The sequence below is a fragment of the Cetorhinus maximus genome, chromosome 5 (assembly GCF_964194155.1).
Source record: "Cetorhinus maximus chromosome 5, sCetMax3.hap1.1, whole genome shotgun sequence".
In the NCBI taxonomy this organism is placed as follows: domain Eukaryota; kingdom Metazoa; phylum Chordata; class Chondrichthyes; order Lamniformes; family Cetorhinidae; genus Cetorhinus; species Cetorhinus maximus.
The window spans coordinates 77,134,954-77,159,641 of NC_135883.1; the positions used below are offsets into that span (position 1 = coordinate 77,134,954).

The window sequence follows — 24,688 nt, forward strand, 5'->3', positions numbered from 1 at the left end:
GTAGATTTCCATGTGGAAACACGACGTTGTGGTGATAATGGAGGCCTAGCTCAAAGGAGGACAGGGCTGGGTATTAAATATTCCTGGATACAATGTGTTCAGGGAAGATAGGAAAGGGGGAAGGGTCGCCATATTGATTAAAGAGAAAATTGCAGTGTTAGAGAGAGAGAATGTCCCAGAGGGGCCAAGGACAAAATCTATTTGGCTAGAGCAAAAGAAAAAGGTGCAGTTACATTTCTCAGTGTCATCTATAGGCCATCAACTATTGGGAAAGATGTAGAGGAATACATTTGCAAGGAAGTTACAGAGAGGTGCATGAATATAGACTGGGATCATAGCAGTGCAAAGAGCAGAGAGGGGCAAGAGCTCCTAAAGTGTGTTGAAGAGAATTTTCTACAGCAGTATGTTTCTAGTCCAATGAGAAAGGTGGCATTGTTTGACCTGGTTCTTGGGAATGAAGTGGGCCAAATGGATCATGTATCATTAGGGGAACATTTAGGGAAGTGATCATTGTATCATAAGGACTAGGTTGTCTCTAGGAAAGGACAAGGAACAATCTAGAGTAAGAAAAAATAAATGGGGGAAAGCCAACTTCAATGGGGATAGAGTGGATTTGACCCAGATAAATTGGAATCAAATGTTAACAGACAAGACTAACTCAACAATGGGCTGCCTTTAAAGAAGAGATAGTTCCAAGTACAGTCAAGGTATATTCCCACAAAGGGCAAACAAATCCAGAGCTCCCTGGATGATAGAAGAGATAAGGATTAAGATGAGAAGAAAAAGTATGCTTATAACAGATATCAGATGGATAATACAACTGAGAACCAGGCTGAATATAAAAGGTTCAGAACGGAATTGGAAAAAAAGAGTGTATGAGAAAAGACTGGCAGCTAACATAAAAGGGAATCCGGAAGTCTTACATGAGATATATATAGTGAAAGCATGGTTCAGAGCAGTGGGAACCATTAGGGGCCAAAAAGGGGGATTCATGTATGGAAGGGGCATGGCTGATGTATTTCATGAATATTTTGCATCTGTCTTTACCAAGGAAGATGCTGCTACACAGGTCATAGTGAAAGAAGAGATAGCTCAGACATGTGAAGGGTTTAAAATAGGTAAGGTGGTGGTATTGAATAGGCTGTCTTAAAGTTGATAAGGCACCAGGACCAGATAAGATGCATCCAAGGATACTAAAGGAAGCAAGAGTGAAAATTGCAGACGCACTGGCCATAATTTTCCAATCTTTCTCAGACTCTGGGATGGTGCCAGAGGACTGGCAAATTGCAAATGTTACACCCTTGTTCAAAAAAGAGTGTAATGATAAGTGCAGCAACTACAGTTTAACCTTGATGGTGGGGAAGATTCTAGAAATGATCATTTGGAACAAAATTTATAGTCACTTGGGCAAATGTGGATTAATTAAGGAAAGCCAGCCTGGATTTGTAAAGGGCAAACTGTGTTTAACCAACTTGCTTCAGTTTTTTGATGAAGTAACAGAGATTGATGAGGGTAATGCTGTTGATGCGGTGTACACGGGCTTCCAAACGGCATTTGATAGAGTGCCGCACAACAGACTTGTGAGCAAAGTTATACCTCATGGAATAAAAGGTCAGTAGCAACATGGATACAAAATTGGCTGAGTGACAGCGAATGTGGTACCATTATTCAAGAAGGGTAGTAGGGATAAACCAGATAATTACACGCCAGTGAGTCTAACATCCGTGATAGGGAAACTATTAGAAAAAATCCTGAGGGACAGGATTAATATCCACTTGGAGAGGCAGGAATTAATCAGGGATAGTCAGCATGGCTTTGTCAGGGAGAGATCATGGCTAACAAATTTGATTGAATTTTGAGAGGAGGTGACTAGTTGTGTAGATGAGGGTAGTGCAATTGATGTAGTCTACACTGACTTCAGTAAGGTTTTTGACAAGGTCCCACATGGGAGAATGGTCAAGGTGGTAAGAGCCCATGGGATCCAGGGCAATTTGCAAACTGGATCCAAAACTGGCTTAGTGGCAGGAGGCAGAGGATGATGTTTGAAGGTTGTTTTTGCGATTGGTAGCCTGTGACAAGCAGTGTACCGCAGGGATCGGTGCTGGGGCCCTTGCTGCTTGTAGTGTACATTAGTGATTTAGATGTGAATATAGGAGATATGATCAGTAAGTTCGCAGATGACACAAAAGTTGGTGGTGTCGTAGTTAGTGAGGAGCAAAGCCTTAGATTACAGGACAATATAGATGGGCTGGTAAGATGGGCAGAGCAGTGGCAAATGCAATTTAATCCTGAGAAGTGTGAAGTGATGCATTTTGGGAGGATTAACATGGCAAAGGAATACACAATGAATGGTAGGACCCTAGGAAGTACAGAGGGTCAGAGGGACCTTGGTGTTCATATCCATAGATCCCTGAAGGCAGCAGCACATGTAGATAAGATGGTTAAGAAGGCATGTGGGATACTTGCCTTTATTAGCCGAGGCATAGAATATAAGAGCAAGGAGGTTATGTTGGAGCTGTATAAAATGCTAGTTAGGCTACAGCTGGAGTACTGTGTGCAGTTCTGGTCACCACACTATAGGAAGAATGTGATTGCACTGGAGAGGGTGCAGCGGAGATTCATCAGGATGTTGCCTGGGCTGGAGCGTTTCAGCTATGAAGAGAGACTGGATAGGCTAGGGTTGTTTTCCTTAGAGCAGAGAAGGCTGAGAGGGGACCTGATAGAGGTATACAAAATTATGAGGGGTATAGATAAGAAGAAATGTTTCCCCTTAGCAGAGGTGTCAATAACCAGGGGGCATAGATTTAAGGTAAGGGGCAGGAGGTTTAGAGGGGATTTGAGGAAAAATGTTTTCACCCAGAGGCTGGTTGGAATCTAGAACACACTGACGGGGTGGTAGAGGCAGGAACCCTCACAACATTTTAGTAGTATTTAGATGAGCATTTGAAACGCCATAGCATACAGGGCTACGGGCCAAATGCTGGAAAATAGATAGGTGCTTGATGGCCGGCATGGACACGATGGCCGAAGGACCTGTTTCTGTGCTGTATAACTCTATAACTCTGTTTATTTTTCAGACTGGAGAAAGGTTTATAGTGGAGTTCCCCAGGAGTCTGTGTTAAGACCACTGCTCTTCCTGATATATATCAATTACCTAGACCTTGGAGTACAGGGCACACATTTCAAAGTTTGCAGATGATACAAATTGTGGAAGAATTGTGAACTGTGAGGAGGATAGTGTAGAACTTTATAAAGATAAAGACAGATTGGTAGAATTGACAGGCAAGTGGCAGGGGAAATGTAATGAACAGAAGTGTGAAGTGATTCATTTTGGTAGGAAGAACGCAGAGAAACAATACAAAACGAAGGGTACAATTCTAAAGAGGATGCTGGAGCGAGGAAGTAGGTGTGTATGTGCATAAATCATTGAGGATGGCAGGACAGGTTTAGAGTGCAGTTAATAAAACATATGGCACCCTGGGCTATATCATTAAGGGCATTGAGTACAAAAATTAGGAAATTATGTTAAATCCGTATAAAATACTAGTTAAGCCTCAACTGGTGTATGACGTCCAGTTTTGGGCACCACACTTTAGGAAGGACGTGAAGGTCTTAGAGACTGTAGAAAAGATTCACAAGAATGGTTCCGGGATGAGGAACTTCAGTTATGTAGATAGATTGGAGAATTGGTACTGTTTTCCCTGGAAAAGAGAAGGTGGCGAGGAGGTTTGATAGAGGTATTCAAAATCATAAGGAGTCTGGACAGAGTAGATAGGGAGAAACTGTTAGAATTGGTGGAAGGATCGAGAACCAGGGGATACAGATTTAAGCTAACTGGCAAAAGAAGCAATTGTGACTTGAGGAAAAACTCTCTCATGCAACGAGTGGTTAGTATCTGGAATGCACTGCCTGAGTGTATGACGGAGGCAGGTTCAATTGATGCATTCAAGAGGGAATTTGATTATTATCTGAAAAGGAAGAATGTGCAGGACTATGGGCAGGAGGCAGGCGAGTGGCTATAGGTGAATTGCTCCTTCAGAGAGCCAGCACAGACATGATGGACTAAATGGCCGCCTTCTGTACTGTAACCATTCTAAAGTTCTATGATAGCAACAACAAGGAAAAGTCCTTGGTTACCTGTTTACCCTATGCACCCGGAACACATGATTCCTACAAACGAACAGGAAGATGACGCAAATGATAAGTGAAAAAATATAAACCAGACAAATAAAACAATTTGTAGAAATTGTAGAAAAGATTCACCAGAATGGCAGTAAAAGGGCATCAAAAAGTACAATGAATAAAAATGGTATCATACTAAATTAAACCATCCAATAAAAAAGGAAACAGGTATGTTGGAAAAAATTGCTAAAAAGGGTGAAAAAATGTCAAAAACAATAAATAAAGGAAAAAGACAGCACATACGTGGATACTACTGATTTCAAAACTTACTTAAATGCATTGCAAGCTAGTAGAGGGAATTACAAGTAAAAGTGAAACTTGTCACTGCTGTAAATTTGGCAAAAAATAAAAAGACAATGTGCCATTCCTTCATTTGTCAGTCTGAAACACACAATGATTGTGAAGAAATTCTGTTTGCTTTTTTCAAAAATACTTCTAATAAATACAAAAGTCATATTACTTGTGCTGAGTCTTCAGTCTCTCAACAAAAGTCATCAGGTCAGTCAATTGTGCCTTAAGATCTTCTATTGTAGTTCTGTTCCTATTATCAATTTCAGTTGTATTTTTTGTCTCTGCAACATTGATTATCCCAGTATTCTGCTTGAACGATGGCTAAAGTAGTGAAAAATAAAGTTATCACTTATCTGTCCTAAACATATCCAAACACTTAATATAAATTCCACTGTTTATATGGATCATTCTTTTTTCAAATCACAAACGGCATGAACCTTCCTTCATTTTTGACAACTTTGAAGAGCACTCTATAGATCCCTAAATAATTTTTCAGCAATTCTGGGTCATGAGATCCCAAATAAATTTGAATGTGATGCCAAAATATGAAGCACACCGTAAGGCTAAGTTGAGCATTTACAATACGTCTGTCCATAAATCCTGGTTCCTGGAAGGGTCCATTAATTGGACTTTGCCCCTAGTAATGGTGCTTAAATGGTGCGCCTTTTGTAACTCATCAATGCTATGGCCATTAGATGACACGAGGTGTCAAAGTGCTTTAAATGATATGAAAATGATAGGAAATACTTTGAGTAGAAAAACGGTGAGCTATGTCCTGATTATTTCATGGCATGTGAAAGATTCTGAGAAGATGCAATTTGAATCTACACAGTTAAATTTCTAAACTCAGCTCAGTGCTATGAGGAAACAAGAAGTAAAGGAAAGTAGAATACTGTCCCTGAAGAACTCTTACGTGGTTCCAAACCATTGGCCGGGCTTTCCTTGCCCGCTGGTTTCGGGTGTGCTCAGTGTTGTGAGTGGACAATACGGCGTAATCGGTTTCAAGACAGCGTGAAACCAGTTTGCGATTGTCTGCTTAGCCCACCAATGGCCATTGGACGTTGGGAATCTCATTGTAATACATCAGCATATCATTATAAAGCCAGCCCACCGGAATTGTTCCCCCACCCACTGCTGGGTCATCCGCCCTCGTCGGCAGGAAAACACCCTGACGTGTTTCACAACAGCACATAAGCGACGTGCACCTGGCAGGCTGCACTTCACTCGGGACTTCAAGGTTTGTTTGCCAACCTTGCTTCAGTCAGCACTCGCAGTCATCAGTGCCAGGCTTCACAGACAGCACCACATCACTTATAGGAGCACTCAAGGGTAGGTCTCTATCTACCAGATCAGCCATATGTTGGTGGCTTTTCAATGGCTACAGGGCAAGGTCTTGCTTGGGGAAGGGGGAGAAGTGGCCTCAGGCAAGTGAAGGGATTGCAGGACGAGAGCTGTACTGGGGAAGGGAGGTATCCCAACGTGCGTGTGGAGGGCACATGTTGATCTCTGCAAATGGCATCAAGATGGTGAGGGCTGAGGGGGCAGTCTCCACAGGAGATGAGGCCTGATGGAGATGTGAGGGTATGTGAAAGAGAAAGGGTGGTGATATTCCTTGAGCTGGCAGTGAGTGAGATGCCAGCGGATGTGTGAAGGGCTTGACTGTGCGGGTTTAGAGTGATGAAATGGTTGCCTTACCCTGACTGCACGGATGAGATCATTCATCCTTTATCTGCATTGGATGGCCAATTTTCTGTGCAGCATTGGCACTGATCACCACTGCCACCGCCCGCCATGCTGGATTGGTGATGCTGCTGCCCGTCCTGCAGCCAGAGCAGGGGTAGAGGACGTCATGACGGGCCTCCACAGCGTCCAAATGGCATTTTAATGACGTGTCATTAAACCTGGGTGCTGCAGTCCTTTTGCCTTCCGTGGGCATCTTCATTGCAGTAGTTGTGGGCTGGAAGCACTAATGTGTGCGTGTGGCTGGACTTTAAATATCGTGCCCAGTGTGATGAAGTGGCGAAGTGATGGCATGGCAGGCGAATGAGAGTTTGCCCGCCCGCCATGGAAACGGCATGTTTCCCAGGAACGCATAAGTAATGCAGCAGGTTTGGGATGATATGGTGTGAAAACCCACCATCACAGCCAGCGGGTAAAATGTCATTTTACCCGCCTGCTAATGCACTTAGTGTAAATCTGGGACGATTCCGCTCCATGGGTTCAAAATACTCCTTGCAGAAGTTGAACCATATGATAGCTCACAGGTATCCTCAGGAGAACAGGAGATGTAAATGGGGCACGTAAATAAAAGGAAAAAAATCAAGGTAAGGGAATGTAAGAGCTCACTTATGACTTGCAACAGTTTATGTACTGTACACATTATTGAAATTTTTATACCCCCAAATCTATATTTTAGTTTCAAGTCCAATCTCATTGTTTTAGAAATTTGAAATTATTTTAAATAACAAATTGCTTCTCCGCAGGGAAATCTGCAATACTAAATAAACCAAGGAAATCTGCAATCAGTCCACTATTTACACGGAATCACAAAGCTGTTCGATCAAATACGTACAAGTTTATTGAACAAACCATACCTTTTTAACAATATCAGAAGGCTTTGGTTTGGCAGTTTCTTCTTCTTCTTCTTCTTTGATCATTTTAGAACTTTTGTCTAAATGACTCTCACCCAAAGACTGAAAAGCAGGGGATTATTTTTGTTTAAAATCTTATGGAATCTATTTGAGAAAGAGAAGTTAAACACCGCTACCAGTACACTATACTGCAGTCTGCATTGCTTCTCAATGCTAAACAACCTTATACTTAAACATAAAAATATGAATTTTGTCTTTTCAGTTATGCAGGTTATCTGCAAAAAATATATTTTCCTTCTACTAAAACGAAGATTAGTTCCTGTATATCTCCAAACAAACTGCTCAACAGTACATTGAAACGACAATTTCATATTAGATTGCAATCTTAAATTTAATGCATGCAAAATGGATTGATCTACCTGGAAATACATAGTATTAGTTACTTCTGTGAATTTATTAAGCAAACAATGGAAAACCATACTTAGGTCTGATACAAATAGTACTAGTGTAAACCATATAATTGTTGTTTGACATTTTTGCAGAGCTGTGAATTGGATATTCAAAAGGTTCAAGATGACTCTCATTGGCATTAATCAGCAGAGAAGAATGTTTTCAGTATTAAAATAATCTTTTTTTAGGATACATATTTTGCCTTGAATTTATACGATGTCTTTCACACAAATAAAATGATCCAAAGTGCTTCATAGAGGTAATATAAAACACAATATGACACTGAACCACATGAGGAGATATCAGGGCAGATGACCAAAGGTCAGAGAGGTATGTTTTAAGAATTGTCTTAAAAGTAGGGAGATGTTGCGGTTTACGGAGAGAATTCCAGAGCTTAGGACCTAAGCAGCAGAAAGCATGACCACCAATCGAGCAATTAAAACCAGCAATACTCAAGAGGCCGGAATTAGAGGAAGGCAGGTTTCTCAGAGGGTTGTTGGGCTGGGGGAGATTCCAGAAATAAAAAGGGTCCAGCCATGGAGGGATTGAAAACAAGTGAGAGAATTTTAAAACAGAGACATTATTTAACCAGGAGGTAATGTAAGTCAGCAAACACAGGGGTGATAGGGGAATGGCATTTGGTGTAAGTTCAGGCATGTGCAGCAGTTTTGGATGACCTCAAATTTGCAGAGGGTAGAATGTGGAGAGTCCAAGAGTGTTTTAAAATAGTCAAGTCTAAAGATAACATGTATGAGAATTTCAGCAGAAGTGCTGAGGTTGGGCTGGAGATAGGCCATATTCGAGAGGTGGAAATAGGCCGTCTCAGTGGATATGCAGTTTAAAAGCTCATCTCCAGATCAAATGTGACACCCATGTTGCAAACAGTCTGGTTCAGTCTCAGAAAATTGCCAGGGAGGCGGATGGATCGGTGGTGGGGGGAGTACAGTTTATGATGTAGACTGAAGACAATGGCTTCAATCTTCTTAATATTTAATTGGAGGAAATTTCTGCTCATTCAGTACTGGATGATGTTTACAAAATTCAGATGATTTAAAATACAGCAAGAAAATCTCAAGATGATTTAGGCAAGATTTTTAACAAGATTTTTTTCTATATTTTCATTAACAAAATATGGCTGGGCAAAGGGAAAGTGTGGGAGGAATCAATTGAATTATTTACAACTATTTTCCAACAGTATTGGAGTCATTACAGTTTCACAGATAGAGGTTTCTTTAGTGATTTCCCAATGACTTTTGAGGGCAAATGCACTAACTGGTTTTGCGACAATAAACCAACCTGGTCAGGAAAATTTGAATCTGAATCCGTGGTCTACATGGAGTATCCAGTAATAAATGTTAGAATGTGCAAATGTGTAGGCATTAGGTGAAAGGACAACAATTAAATTCCCTTCAGAGAAGAGAACAGGTCACCCATCCACCCAGTCTGTTCTACATATGATTCAAGTCCACACAATGCAATGATGCACATGATGTCATCTGAAAGAGCACTGAGTTGTCAAAGGGACCAGAGATGGGCAATAAACAAGGTTTGTCTGCAACATCCACACTCCAATGGCGGCAGCAGCAAGAAAAAAAGGCTGTTAGCACTCACTGTTCTGGGTAACATAGGAAGAATAGTGGCTTGGCCATAATACTTCACTTTGTAATTTATTCATAGAATGTGGGCATTGTTGGCAAGTTCAGCATTTACTGCCCATCCCTAATTGTCCTTGAGAAGGCAGTGCTGAGGCACCTTCATGAAAACAACTAAGTAGCTTGCTAGGCTATTTCAGAGGGCAATTAACCACATTACAGTGGGTCTGGAGTCACATGCACTTAGAAAATCGTAACAGCATGATCAGACAAAGTCAACATGGTTTAATGAAAGGGAAATTATATTTGACAAATTTATTAGAGTTTCTGAGGAAGTAACTCGTGAGATAGTTGATGCACAGGTTTTAATTTTCTAAGCTTCCCTAGATTCGGGGAAAGTCCCATTAGTTCGGAAAATAGCAAATGTAACCCCATTATTCAAAAACGGAGGGAGACAGAAAGCAGACTAGAGCCCAGTTAGCTTAAATGTCTGTCATAGCGAAAATGTTAGAAGCTATTGCTAAAAATGGCATAGCAGGGCACTGGGCACTATATAGGATAGATAAAGAAGAACCAGAATATGTAGCATACTTGGATTTCCAAAAGATATTCAATAAGATGCCACAATAAACCTTAATGCACAAGATAAGGGCGCATGGAAATAAAAGCAGAAGAGTGACGTTGGATTCAAAATGCTAACTTCTCTTTCCCCCTTCACAGATGCTGTCAGACCTACTGAGTTTTTCCAGCACTTTCTGTTTTGAAGGGCTCATGGATTGGGGATAATATATTAACATGAATACAGGATTGGTTAATGGACAGGAAGCAGAGAGTTAGGGATAAACAGGGCATTTTGAAATTTGCGGGCTATGACTAATGGAATGCAGCAAGAGTCAGTGCTTGGGCTTCAGCTACTTACAATCTATATTGATGACTTGGATGAGGAGACCATGACTGGTGGACTGCTGCAAGGATCAGTCTTCGGGCTTCAGCTATTTACAATCTGTATTAACGACTTAGATACATTACTCTCGGTCTCTTTGTCTAAGTTTGCTGAAGGTACAAAGCTAGATGGGAACTCTTTCATACAGATCTTAGTCCAGGATTAGCACACTCTTCCTGACTTTTTTCCAACCCCCCAGCCTCCTGAAACTACACAACTTGGCCCAGAAACATAGCCACCAGTACCAGTACCGTTTACTCAATTTTTCACCCATCCTTGACCCTGGTTCTCTTGATGCTGCTGACCTGGTATTTGTTCCAAAGATGCCTACAATCCTATGCCATCTCTGGCGCCATTATTTGCATGAAAAGTAGATTGAGAGTATTTGACAAACTATTCAACTGTCAGGTATCACAGCTGAACTTGATCATGCTTTAATCCAACACTTCACACTAACAGCCAATGTTTGGCAATGAACAAGAGCCATTACTTTTTCCTCCTCTTTGCCCAGTGGCACTGAGGCCAGTTTTATGATCCCACTGCTGTCTTAGTTAACCTAGTATGAAACAGGAAGTGAATTTAGACCTCCTTAGTTTTGTAGTTAATTGCCACAACAGAAAATGTCTTCACCCACTGAGCTACTGGGGTGTTGTATTGATTATATGTACACAAAATAGCATTCAAAAATATTCCCCTGTGCTACAGTTTATAAACAAAAGCCAAAATAACTCACCGGGTGACTAACAACAAAAAGGCTGGGCGGCCTTCTCCCTGGCATCCTTGGCCTGCTAGCTGTAGGGTGAGAGAGTTTCTCACCAGAAGATTCTACAGAGTCAAAGCTCATGAGGTCTGCAAAAGAAACAAATAAATAACCTTCGCAAATCCCAATTAGAGTATCCTAACATAAAGTATAACAAATTGTTCTGAAAACATGCAACAATGTCAATTTCATAAAGGGTTTCGAAATGAAAAAAATTGAGTAAATATTCAGTAATAGAATGCTAACACCTGGACCATGTAGATCTGAAATTTTATAAAATATTCTTCCCTGAGAAAGCAGAACCAGTTCAAGAGGAGACAGAGTATTTTTATATCGGAAGGATCAAAAGCACAGGTCTCAAACGAACCCTTATCCACATGCCAAATGGATTTGATAAATGTCACAGTTTTGTTGCCTTGTACACTATATATTATTTTGAATTCAGCATCATTGACCACATCTAAGAGAGAATTTCACATCCCCAAAGATCCAGATTCTTAATTTGCTGCTTTCTTCTACATAAAAAAAATCATCCTTAGAAAGTGATTTTTTAACTTCCAATTTTACTATGGTGACCAGATGTCAACAGTTTATAATCTAGGGGTGATCTCTGCAATCTATGGAACCCGTGATGGGAAAAGTCTATCAACGATGTTATGACTGCTGGACTTTATAAGATGGTTTTGTCTTATAACGTCATAAGATTTTTTAAACTGTCTCTTTTAATTTAAGGTAAAAGAAAATGCCCTGGAACTGGGGGGGGGTGGTGTGAAGTTGTATTAAACTCTGCAAGGCGACAAGTCCATGTGGCCTAGTGGCCATGGGGACAGAGGCCCAAGTCAAAACTTATTCAAAGCCTGCCACGAGGTTGAACACCTGAACACAAAGGAAAAGGCAACTGGCCACTACTGCTCCAGTCTTACAGACTTTCAGAGTCAGTCAGACCAAAGTAATTGTGAAAAGAGAACCCACAACAGATGCTTTGCCAAGCAGAAGTAAAAGACTACTTTTAGGTTAACCACCAAGGAAAGGGTTAATGAGGACGGAACGCATGTTCAAGGAAACAAGGACTGTGAAAAGTTAGACACCACAGAATCCCAGAGGGAATTTTGCAATGGGGAGTCTATTCGATTTTGCTCAAATGGTTGCAAGAGGACTTTATTAAAAGGACACTGGAAGATTCATCTTGGCGAAGCAGAGAGAAGGGATCTTGTTAACATTGGGAGGGGTTGGATTTTAAACTTAAGATACATGTGTACAGCTTAATGTATAAACGCAGCATTGGGTGTTTTGCTGTGTCAAGAATTTGAAGAGGAATATCTGTTCTGTAATTGAATATGTTAGTTGCCTAACAAGTAATGTTTAATTGATGTTGATTTTAGTTATGTTTGTTACACTAAAAATCTTAACAAAATCTTGTTGTCCGATCTTTTGAGTTGGTCACTGGGAAATCCATATCTCTTTAAAAAAAGTTAATCAATCTTTTCTGGGGATTGTAACAATGAAAACTTGCTTGCTATTCACATCTGTCACTCCTCTGGTTCTGCTTCAAGATTGAACCATTTTTATTCTTATTAATATCAGTTTAAGTCCTGAGTAATATATTCATCTTTGGATGTGGTTTTGCAGTTGAGGGAGTTGGAGATCTTAAAGCCGGAATTCATTGCTGAGTAAATGAAAATATCAAGATTAGCACTTAACACAGGTGAACAGTTAGTGCTTACTACTGATACTAATCCCATTTTAATTCACATATGCTTTTCATTATAATCCTGAGGAAAATGCAGTCATTGGTTTATTTTATTTGGCATGCACATCAATTCCAGAGACCAGGCCCAATGTTATATAATGTGACTGACAGAAGGTTAGGCTAATTTTTGATGTTGACTGCATTAGTCTTTTACAATCAGCTTTCATGGGCATTAGTTGGAATAAAGCACTCCTAAATTAAGGAACAGAAAATCAGCCAGAATGCCTGCTTTTTATCCACATTTTTAGGAGTTATCAGATACAAATGTTGAGTAAAAAGATCAGTCTCAGTTGTGATGCCTCCTATGCTCAAACGGGCCACTGACACAAACTGCAATGGCTCGTGAACAATGGAAGTATACTTGGAAGAGATACTGAAGGGCCTGGGTAGAACCACAGCCAAACAGTCAACAGTTTGGGTGGGAGGCCAAAGATGGTAGAAAAGTGAGTGGAAAAATGAAACCACAATAGATCTTTTAAATATTCAAGAAGCAATTTAAAGCAAAAATCAGGGAAAGAAGCCATGGCAAATTTCTGACAGTAGGGGCCTGCTCAATAAAGCAACAGAAGAGAAACTATTTAAAATGTATTTAAGCAGAAGCACTGGCCAGAAATGAGTTATAAATAATCAGACATTTGAGGAATTTTGATGGAATAAAATATTTTGCATGATTGTACTAAAGCAATCTTCAAGGAGTGTAAACCCAGGTGAGAAATCATAGCAGCACTTTCAAAATAAAATAAATTGTGAAAGACGTAGGGATAACTGGATAAAGTACATTGTTATTTCAGTATTCAAAGCTTGGAAATATCTAACCAGTGCACTAACCTGCACAAATTAATCAAGTTTACAGTGCACCCTTCTAAGAATTTTTGAAGTACACAATTCTACTTGATAACACAATAAGGGATTTATGCTCTCAGTGATCATACCAAGGAAAACCCACTGTAACTGGACACTGTGATTTGTCCAGAAACATTCAAGAAAAGCAGAACCTGTACCCAAATCATTAATTCTGATAAACAATTTCACAAACCAAATCTATTATCTTCAATTTTACTGAATTCTTTACCTATTTCAGGAACTTTGTCAGGTGCAACTTCTACTGATTTTGGTCGATTAAGCGATGTCTGTATCTCAGATTTTGGTCTCAGCACAGCTGAATCAAAGTCTGACTTTGGTCGATTGTAAGGCACCTCTCCATTTGTCCTATTAAAACAAGAATGCAGAAATTGTTAAATGGTTTATCATATAGTTTAAAATATCATATAGTTGAGTATAGTCATCTATGGCAGAAGCTTGATTATCCATTGCTATAATCAAGTGGAGACATGGAGCCATTATGGCACAGGAGGTGGCTATTCGGCCCATTTAGTCCATGCCAGCCCTCTGTAGAGCAATAAAATAAGTCTCATTCCCCCACTCTTATCAAGTGACCATCTAATTTCCTTTTGAAATCATTTGTCAATTAACCATGTGATTAACATAAGAACACAATAATTTGGAACAGAAGTAGGCCATGCAGCCTTTCAACATTGCTGCACTATTGAATAAGATTCATGGCTGATCTGATTGTGGCCTTAACTCTACTTTCCTGTCTGCCCCCAATAACCCTCGACTCCCTGGTCAATCAAAAAATCTTTCTAACTTGGCCCTTTAATATATTCAATGACCTAGTCTTCCCTGCTCTCTGGGCAAAGAGATTACCACAAACTAATGACCCTCAGACAAAATTTTCCTCGTCTCAGCCTTAATGGGAGACCCCTAATTTTTAAACTGTGACCCCTAGTTCTTTACCCTTTCATGTCCCCTCAGGATCTTATATGTTTCAATAAGATCACTTCTCATCCTTCTAAACCTCAATGGTTACAGGCTGAACCTGCTCAACCTTTCCTCTTAAGGTCACTACTTCACCTAAGGAGTCAGTTGAGTGAACCTTCTCTGAACAGCTTCTGAAACAATTATATCCTTTTTTAAGTTAGGGACCAAAACTCTACACAGTACTCCAGATGTGGTCTCACTAAGGCTCTGTACAGTTGCGGCAAAACATCCCTACTTTTATATTTGACACCCCTTGGAATAAATGCTAACAGTCCATTTTGCCTTCCTAATCAGCTGTTGTACCTGCACACTAATTTTGCATGATTCATGTACCAGGATACCCAGATCCCCCTGTACTGTAGAATTCTGCAGCCTCTCTCCATTTAAATAATATTCTTCTTTTCTATTCTTCCGGCCAAAGTGGACAAGTTCACATTTTCCCACATTATTCTCCATTTGCCAATTTCTTGCCTACTCTCTTAACCTATCTATATTCCTTTGGAGACTTCTAATGCCGTTATCACAACTTACTTCCTTACCTTTGTGTCATCAACAAATTTAGCTACCTTACATTCAGTCCCTCCTTCCAAGTCATTTTTATAGATTGCAAATAGTTAAAGCCTTTGGCACTCCACTAGTTACAGCTTGACAAACCAAAAATGACTATTTATCCCTGCTCTGCTTCCTGTTAGCTAATCAATCCTTTATCCATGCTAATACGTTGCTGCCTACATCATGAGCTCTTATTTTGTGCAGTAACCTTTGATGTGGTACCTTATCGAATGCCTTTTGGAAATCCAAGTACACCACATCTACAGGTTCCCGTTTATCCCCTTGCTTCTTACTTCCTCACAGAACTCTAATAAATTAGTCAAACAAGATTTCCCTTTTACAAAATGTTCAATCTGCCTGATTGTATTATGATTTTCTAATGTCCTGCTATTACCTCCTTAATAATTATTTAGCATTTTCCCAATAACAGATGTTAGGCAAACTGGCCCATAGTTTCCAACCTTCTGTCTCCCTCCTTTCTTGACTAGTCATGCCACATTTGTGATTTCCCAATCTGCTTTCCAGAACCTAGGGAATTTTGGAAGATGACAAGCAATGTATCTACTATTCCTGCAGCCATTTATTTTAAGCCCCTAGGGTGCAGGGGCATCAGGTCCAAGGGACTTTAGTTCTAATAGTTTTATTGGTACCTTTTCTCTCATGGTTATATTATTTGACATTCCTCCCTTTTCCTCCCCCTTCAGGTACCATGCTCTGAGAGGGTTTGGCGACCATGGACTCCCATTGAATTGGTCCATGATTATGCTTGGCAAAGTACTGCAATGACTTGCCATTGCTGTTTGCATTATAGTTGACCAGGAAACTCTCCCACTCTATTGTCTGTCATCAGGCATATTGGAAGGATTTACAAGCTGATGATCAACCTGTATGGCCACATTATGAATGCACCTTCCATGGCCATCAACTCCTGAAATGGGGCTTGAACCTGGAGCTTCTACCCCAGAGTTGGGATGCTACAACTGCACCACATGACATCCCCCTCCCTATTACCTCTTGATTTTCAAATATTCTTGGGATTTTGTGTCACCTACAGTAAAGACAGGCAAATTTCCCGTTCAACGCTTCTGCCATTTCATTGTTTCCCTTTATTAATTTCCCAGTATCATCCTCCAAGGCTCAAATGCTCACCTAAGCTACTCTTAAACTCTTACGATCTTTTAATATTTCTATCTAGCTTTCTCTCATACTCTAATTTATCCCTTTTTTAAAGTCATTCTTTGCTGGTTCCTAAAATCTGTCCAATCTTCTGACTTCCCACTAATCTTCACAGCATTGTATGCTTTTTCTTTCAAATTAATCCTATCCTTAACTTCCTTAGTTAGCCATTGATGGTGCATCCTTCTCATAGAATCTTTATCAATGGAATATATCTTTGTTGGGAGTTATAAATATCTCCTTATCAATGAAATATATTTTTACTAAGAGTTATGAAATATCGCCTTAAATATCTACCACTGCTCCTCTACTGTCCACCCTTTTAACCCATTTTCCCAGCTCACTTTAGCCAACTCTGTCTTCATGCCCTTGTAATTTGCCTTTACTTAAGTTTAAGACACTAGTCTCAGACCCACACTTCTCACTCTCAAACTAAATGTGAAATTCTATTATGATCACTGTTGCCTAGAGGCTCTTTTACTATGACGTCATTAATTAATCCTGTCTCATTGCATATTACCAGGGCTAAAATAGCCTGCTCCCTGGTTGGCACTAGAAATTGTCCCAAGAACACTATGAATTCATCTTCCAGGCCATCTTTCTAATCTGATTCATTCAATCTATATAAAGATGCTTTCTTACAAGCCTCCATTATTTCTTCTTGTATACCCTGTCCAAGTGTAGCTACTGTTAGGGGGCCTATAAACTACTTCTACAAGGGATTTCTTACCATTACTATTTCTTATGCTTACCCAAACTGATTCTGCATCTTGATAGAAACATAGAAACAAGGAACAGGAGTAGGCCATTTGGCCCTTCGAGCCTGCTCCGCCATTCATTATGATCATGGCTGATCATCCAACTCAATAGCCTGCTCCCGCTTTCTCCCCATACCCTTTGATCCCTTTCATTGATCTTCTGAGCTAAGGCCCACTTCACACTGCACTGTCATTCTCAACTAACAAAGTTACCCCATCAAATTTCCCTAGCTTCTTGTCCTTCTGAAATATCAAATACCCTTTAATATTTAGGTGCAGCCTTGGTGAACTTACAACCACATCTCTGAAATAGCTATCAGGTCATACATATTTATTCCTATTTGTGCTATCAATTCATCCATTTGGTTATGTATGCTGCATGCATTCAGATAAAGAGCCTTTAATTCTGTCTTTTTAATTCTTGCAAGCTCTAGCTTTATCTACTGGTACATTCTTAAGTTTGTATGCCCTGTCCCTTCCTGCAATACTCTGGTTATCATTACCCATATCTCTACCCTACTATATTGCCTTGTCCTTTTTCTTTAACTTACCATACGCCCTCACACATGATTCCCTCTCCCCCCCACTATTTAGTTTAAAGGCCGCTCCACCGCCCCAGTTATATGACTCACCAGAATGCTGGTCCCAGCATGGTTAGGGTGAAGACCTGAGTTTTGTGTGGGATTAAGTGGGTTTAGGGCTGTCAGGATTGTCTTTTGTTCCCAAGGCAAGTCTTCCTTTTGGCAAAGCAGACTGCCCTGTCAAATACCACCTGCAACCTGATTCAGAACGAGCTTAAAAAAAAACACTAACATCAATCACGGCTCTAGTTCAAGGAGTTATGCATTTCCTGCATAGTGTCCGATTTGCACCCTCTGAAGCAGCGTTAGAGGACATTTTTGGTTCACTCAATTGTTTCTGTGATAAATTGGAGATGAAGGCTGGAATGTGGGAGAACCCATGAGCTGGCAGGAAAGCTATTTGTTGCACCAGCTGATTAAACTGGCAGAAGTGAGAGAGAGAGAGCAATGTTGCTCGAGAAGGCTGAGGCAAGCAGGTGGAAAGAGCTAGGGAAATTAGTGGTAGAAATTAATTGAGGGGCTTTTCAACCTACCTGTCAATTTTTACTAACTACTGCAGTAGAGGGGGAAGGCAAGAGAAAGCTTGTCTCAATTATGGGAGCTAAACAAGATTTCATTGTATTTCAGTTTGAGTACAATCTGAAAGTTGCAGATCATTTACAGTATTTTTTAAATAATTTATTCTCAAGTTTATATCCACATAACCAAACGCTACTGGACAAACGTATGGCCCAATCTTCCATTCAGGGCCGGAACGCGTATTTCCGACACTGAATAGATTTAAAAAATACACACTTACCTTCCTCTTATATTTCAGGGCAGTCTTCCAATGGAGGATCCTGCAGAATTGACTCAGTACAGGAATCCTCAGCGGAAGCAGCAGAGAGAATCTGCTCAGAAGCTACATCCTCTTTTTACAGCACTAGCTGCCGTGTTATGTAAGTAAAGAGTTTAAATGTCCCAAAGCTTCTTTGAAAAGCAAGGGGTAGGGTGAGTGAGAGGGTAGGATTTGTAGGGTGGTGAGGTCGGGTCAGGTCAAGGGGGGTGGAGCCTGCGGTTTGGAGGGTTGTGGGGAGGAGTGGGGTTATCGGTGGGGGGTCGGGGCTGGTCAGGTCAAGCCGGGGTGGAGTGGGAGTCAGGTCAGGATAAGGGGAGTAGTCGGATGATCAGGGTGGGGAAGGCGGGGCTCAGTATGAGTGACTGGGTTGTAAGGGGAGGCATGGGGGGTTCAGTTGTATAGTTACCCAAGTGTTAGACAAGGTTTTAATCTGTCTAATATTTCCTGGGTAACTATTCTGCTAATTAAGTCAGAACTGTTCTAAGTCACTAACTCTAACTCAGTGTTGCAGGCTTTTCGGAGCCCACTGGGGAGCAGGGGAAATGCTTATCGGAACTTCAAACTTCCCAAGCAATTCCCACACAGTCATTGCGTTGGGGCTTCCGAAGGGTGGCGTAGCCTATATTGGAGGGCTATGTCCAGTCTCCGACTATCCGGAAACTGGAAGAACTAGGCCTATGCCTTTGATTGAACAATAATTCATCTCTCCAAATCAATAAGGCTGTGGATAAAACTATATTTGAAGATAAGCTTAGCAGTACTGTATTTCCTCTCAGAAATATTTATGGAAGCACCGATACAATAATAGCATGGCTTTTTCTAGTGATTGATACAGTACTTTCTTTTCCACTTTTTGTTCAGAAGGCAGCAATGTGTGCTGGGGTACACATTGCTCTCCAGTATTTGAACCAAGCAGTCATTCTACGTGGATGTCTTGTTTGTGTTAGAAAGCTGGTGTGTGGGAGGGTGACATGCTTCTTTTCCCTGCTAGGAAGTTAAGGCTGACCACAGTTCCCTGCCCAAGTTGGTTGGTGTTGCCTAATTTTGTTCGAGTAAATCAGCTAACTTTGGACTTGTCATACCTGTATGCCTCAGTATCTAACCATATGGTACATTTATGACACGTGCATTAACAGTTCCATTCTTGAAAATTTGATTTTACAACTATTTCAATCATTCTGAACTTGAGATGCAATTACCAAATATTTATGACAGATGAGGAGATATTTTTGGCAGAAGAATACTCCTGATTAAAACCCTCCACTGAATGCAATGGTTATTGGGAGATTCTGATAGCTAAGCTTATTGTCTCAACAACCCAGCCTTGAAATGGTAATAAGCGATCAGACTCAACAGGATATGTGCTTGGATATTTTCTGTTAAATACTCAAGGAAGTAGTCAATTAAGGTCCTAATCCTACTGTTTACATTCCTTTTAAAATTACAGCATTGTAACAATGTTAATTGCAAGTAATTTTGAAGATTGTCATCCCAAAAGAAATAATATTGGTAAATATGTATTCCTAGACTATCAACTAACATTCAAATTTAGGAGATAGACAAAATAATTTGGGATTATAATTCATCTATTTTACACAGATCTTGCTTGTTCTGGTTGCGTACAAAATAGTTCCACTCCAACACACTGGAATTCTAGCGCAGATCACTGGTAGTAAAAAATGGGTTTCAGTTCACCAATGGCACATACAAAATTGCCAAATGCCTTTTCGAAGTTAACTTTGTAACAGGCAGGACTAGCCACTCAGTATAGTGTGATGTGGATCTCTACCAAACAAGTTAGGTGGGTGGAGGGGGGTGACGGGGGAGTAGTTGTGTGTCAGGCACAATCATCCTCCACAGGCAACCTTTTCCCCCTTTTTCTTAGCAGCTTATTTTAATGTCATGACTGCAAATGCCATTCCTTTTATGTTTGTTTTGGATCTAGGAATTCAAATATATTCGAATAGCAAATGATGACGTGGATTGGGAAAGACCCCATGTGGACATATTTCGGCCAGCAAATTGAACTACAGCTGCCATCTCTTTGTTGAATATAGAAAAACGTGAAGCAGTAAATTCTGCAAGAATAGGGAAAGAAAACACATAAAATAGCAACAGCATAGGTTTTAAATGGAGCAGATGGGATGTGGTGTACAGATACACAAGTCATTAAAAGTGGCAGTGCAAGGTAGCCAAGAACATCAAAAAAGTCAACCAAAATACTTAGTATTTTTCCTCACAGGGATAAAATACCTATAGAGGTAATATTGAACTAGTACAAAACCTTTAATTTAATTTGAGAATTTGACACATCATTACAAGGATACAAAAGCATCAAGTTCCAGTGTAAATTTATTTGAATATCAGGGATGAAATGTTGCATTGATAGAAACAGAACTGAGAAGTTATTTGAGGGCAAACTCAACAGGGGCATAGGTTTTGAAGGGTAATGATATTATTAGATTGCTTCCATTAGTTGATGAAATGGTAATAGAGCAAAGGTTCGAATAAATTACAAAAAAATTAAAGTTAGAAAAGAGATCTATCAAGGGTGAGTAGAATGAGAGTTCATAGAATGTCACAGCACAGAGGAAGGTGATTTGGCCCATCAAGCCTGTGCCAGCTCTTTGAAAGAAGCATTCAATTTAATCCCAACTCCTCTGCTCTTTCCCCACAGCTGTGCAATTTTAAAAAAGTATATATCCAATTCCTTTTTTAAAGTTATCACTGAATCTGCTTCCACCAACTCTCCAGGCGGCGTATTCAGATCATAACTTGCTGTGTAAAAAAAGCCTCATAAATCTGCATGCTCTGGTCATTGACTCTCCCAGCTACTGGAAACAGTTTCTCCCTGGTTCTCTTACAAAACCCTTCATTATAGTTAAAAGCAAAAAACTGCGGATGCTGGAAATCCAAAACAAAAATAAAAATAAAAATACCTGGAAAAACTCAGCAGGTCTGGCAGCATCTGTGGAGAGGAACACAGTTAACATTTCGAGTCCATATGACTCTTCAACAGAACTAAGTAAAAATAGAAGAGTAGTACTTATTTCACCTCTCTTCTATTTTTACTTAGTTCTGTTGAAGAGTCATACGGACTTGAAACATTAACTGTGTTCCTCTCCGCAGATGTTGCCAGACCTGCTGAGTTTTTCCAGGTATTTTTATTTTTCTTCATTATGGGTACTTGTATTAAATATCTCCTTAACCTCCTCTGCTATAAAGTAAAATTTCAATTTTCTGGTCTCTTAATATAATGAAGTTCCTCATCCATGTAATGATTCTAGTAAATATCATTAAGTCCTTTGTAAAGCGCTGACATCCTTCCTAAAGTTTGTTGCCCAGAAATTGGACACAATACTCTTGCTGAGGTGTAACCAGTGAAGTTTTACTGCAACTTCTTTGTTTCTCTGCTACAAGCCTTAGCTGAAGCAAAGTGCTCAAAAGTTATTTTAAAAAGGATTTAGGTAGTTGCTTGAAAATATTAAAGGTGGTATAGGAATTGTCAGGACTGGGATTAGACAAGCTGGTCCACATGCTGAGAAGAAAAGATACAGATGTGATTGGTTGAATGACTTTTTTTGAGCTGTGAATTTCTGGGATGTTAAGTGAAAGGTGCCACTTTGTGCCATTTTCTTCCTGTGGGAAAATATAATACCCATGATCCCTTTTTATTCTTTCATGGGATGTGAGAAGTGCTGGCAAGACCAACATTTGTTGGCCATTCCTAATTGTGCTTGAGCCTCTACAGTTCACCTGGTATTGGCAAACCCATAGTGTTGTTAGTGAGTTCCAGGATTTTGATCAAGTGAAGGAATGGTGATACGGTTTCATATCAGGATGTTGCATGCCTTGGAGAGGAACTTGCAGGTCGGTGGTGTTTCCATGCACTTGACCTTTTTTAAAAATTTGTTCATTGGGTGTGGGCGTTGCTAGCTGAGCTAGTATTTATTGCCCACCCTTAATTGCCCTTGAGAACTGAGTGGCTTGCTTGGCCATTTCAGAGGGTATTTAAGCGTCAACCACATTGCTGTGGGTCTGGAGTCACATGTAAGCCAGACCAGGTGAGGATGGCAGATTTCCTTCCCTAAAGGACATTTGTGAACCAGATGGGTTTTTACGACAATCGACAATGGTTTCATGGTCATCATTAGACTTTTAATTCCAGATTTTTTTTATTGAATTCAAATTTCACCCTCTGCTGTACACTGCAGCATTACCCTGGGCATCTGGAGTACTAGTCCAGTGACAATGCTACTATGCCACTGCCTCCCCTGCTTTTTAACCATCTTCTAGGTGGTAGAGGTTGCAGGTTTAGAAGACAGTGTTGAAGGAGGAACGACGAGTTGCTGTAATGCACCTTGTATATGGTACACGCTGCTGCCACTGTGCAATGGTGATGGAGGGAGTGAATGTTTAAAGTGGTGGATGGGGTGTTCATCAAGTGGGCTGCCCTGTCCTAGATGGTGATGAGCTTCTTGAGTGTTGGTGGAACTGCATTCATCCGGGCAAGTGGAGACTATTCCATCACACTCCTGTCTCGTGCCTTGTAGATGGCGAACAGGCTTTGAGGAATTATGAGTTGAGCTACTTCTTAAAAATTCAGAATTCAGCTGGTCCAGTTTCTGGTCAATGGTAACTCCCAGGATGATGGACATACACATACAAACATATACATCAGGAGCGGGTGTAGGCCACTTGGCCCCTCGAGCCTGCTCTGCCATTCAATAAGATCATGGCTGATCTGATTGTAACCTCAACTCCACATTCCTGCCTACCCCTGATAACCCCCTTTCACCCCCTTGCTTATCAAGAATCTATTTAGCTCTGCCTTAAAACTATTCAAAGACTCTGGAGCTCTTTTCCTCAAAAGGCAGTGGAAGCAAAGACTCACGACCCCCTGAGAAAAAATGTCTTCTCATCTCTGTCTTAGATAAGTGACCCTTGATTGGTCAGTCTATTGTGTTTGTAATACCCATACCCTTACACAAGAAATACACCATCATCCATTCTATACAGTTGACCAATTAGCAGTAAAAATATTAACATGAACTGATCTATTAACTACAATAGCCTGATCAGTCAGCAGTAAAATCCCACCCAGACTCCCATCCTCCACTATATATAACTACTTCTTTCAAATGTTTCAGTCATTCCTCCAGAAGACGGGCAGAACATGTTGCCCAAAACTTCGAGATCCATTAGTTCTTCCGAGGAACTCTTTTAAGGTAACAATTGCTCTTTTCAGAGCCAAGTTTTACATTGCGTAACCATAAATTTGTCTTCCTTGGTGTTACAATTAATAAATGTCTTCATTTATGATAAAGTGCATTTATTGTTCATTATTTCACAAGTATATTCATAACACAAGAATCTCAGAAAAACAATCTTACTTGGGTAAAGGTAGTGGTACTGAGGGTTTCTCTGGTCGTCTGGGAGGCATGGATAATCTGAGAGGGTGACCCTTTAAAGGGAGGCTGGGTTTTTTGGGAGGTACCATTGGGGCAGTTGGCTTAGTTGACTTCTGGTCATCTGTGCAGAGGGAAAAATAAAGACTACATAAATTTCAACTCTGTTCACCTGCAGTTCAAATTTTTGTCCTCGGATTCAAATAAATATCAAGATACTGGGAAGTATATTCATGTACTTTGCATTTTTCAAAAGGAAAAAGCTTAAAACTCTCAAACTTATATTTATTTCCACCTCTTCTTGCGTGCATGATTAAGTCACAATTAGCCACCAGCTTAATTAATATTTGAACTATTTGTTTCAATGACACCAATTACTGATAAGAACATTTTAGTGACCTTAATCAAAGCTAACTTTATAAACTGTCGCTCTCTTTGTATATGATCCCTGTAGAGATTGTTAACATTTAAAGAGAAATTCGAACACACAATGATCACTGGAAGAAATTATGCTACAAGCTTCCACTGTTTAAAATAAATGAATTTTATGATACATGAAACAAGTAAAGCAAATACTACTAAATAAACAGTCTTGGATAAATACTTACACTTTACATGGAAAAGCATGATAAAAAACAGTCAATACTTTCGAATAAAGTTCTCAACTGAAACTCCCTTTTCCCTTATGACTTCCCCTCAAAGTCTTTGGCTACCTAAGGCTCCTGAAGGTCCTTCACTCCTTGGGACCAAACCAAAAGGCCACAGCTCTCAGGAATTCACTTTGATTTCTCCTCAGTGTTCCAGCTATTCTCTGAGGTATGAAATTTCATGGGGATCCTTCCATTAGCTTTTGGCTAAGTGCTGTCCCTGAATTTCGTCAAAATATCATTTCTGAGTATTTCTCAGTTCAAGCATTGGTTTGAACTCTTGCTTAATGTCTCCACCTCACACCTCAGAAATACACTTGATTTCTGACAGCCCTTTTGCTTCTGGTC

General features: G+C 40.2%; 1 protein-coding gene across 4 annotated transcripts in view; it reads right to left on the bottom strand.

The window, feature by feature from the left end:
• The window catches only part of cd2ap (CD2-associated protein), a 241,382-nt gene that overhangs the window by 15,145 nt on the left and 201,549 nt on the right, over positions 1–24,688 (bottom strand). For all 4 annotated transcript variants that reach the window (XM_078542068.1, XM_078542067.1, XM_078542070.1 and 1 more), the window contains 5 exons: positions 23,679–23,817; positions 13,632–13,768; positions 10,783–10,898; positions 7,068–7,166; positions 4,643–4,794 (listed from right to left, as the gene is read on the bottom strand). In XM_078542068.1, the coding sequence (XP_078398194.1) occupies positions 4,643–4,794; positions 7,068–7,166; positions 10,783–10,898; positions 13,632–13,768; positions 23,679–23,817 (643 nt within the window). The remainder of the gene's footprint in view (positions 1–4,642; positions 4,795–7,067; positions 7,167–10,782; positions 10,899–13,631; positions 13,769–23,678; positions 23,818–24,688) is intronic.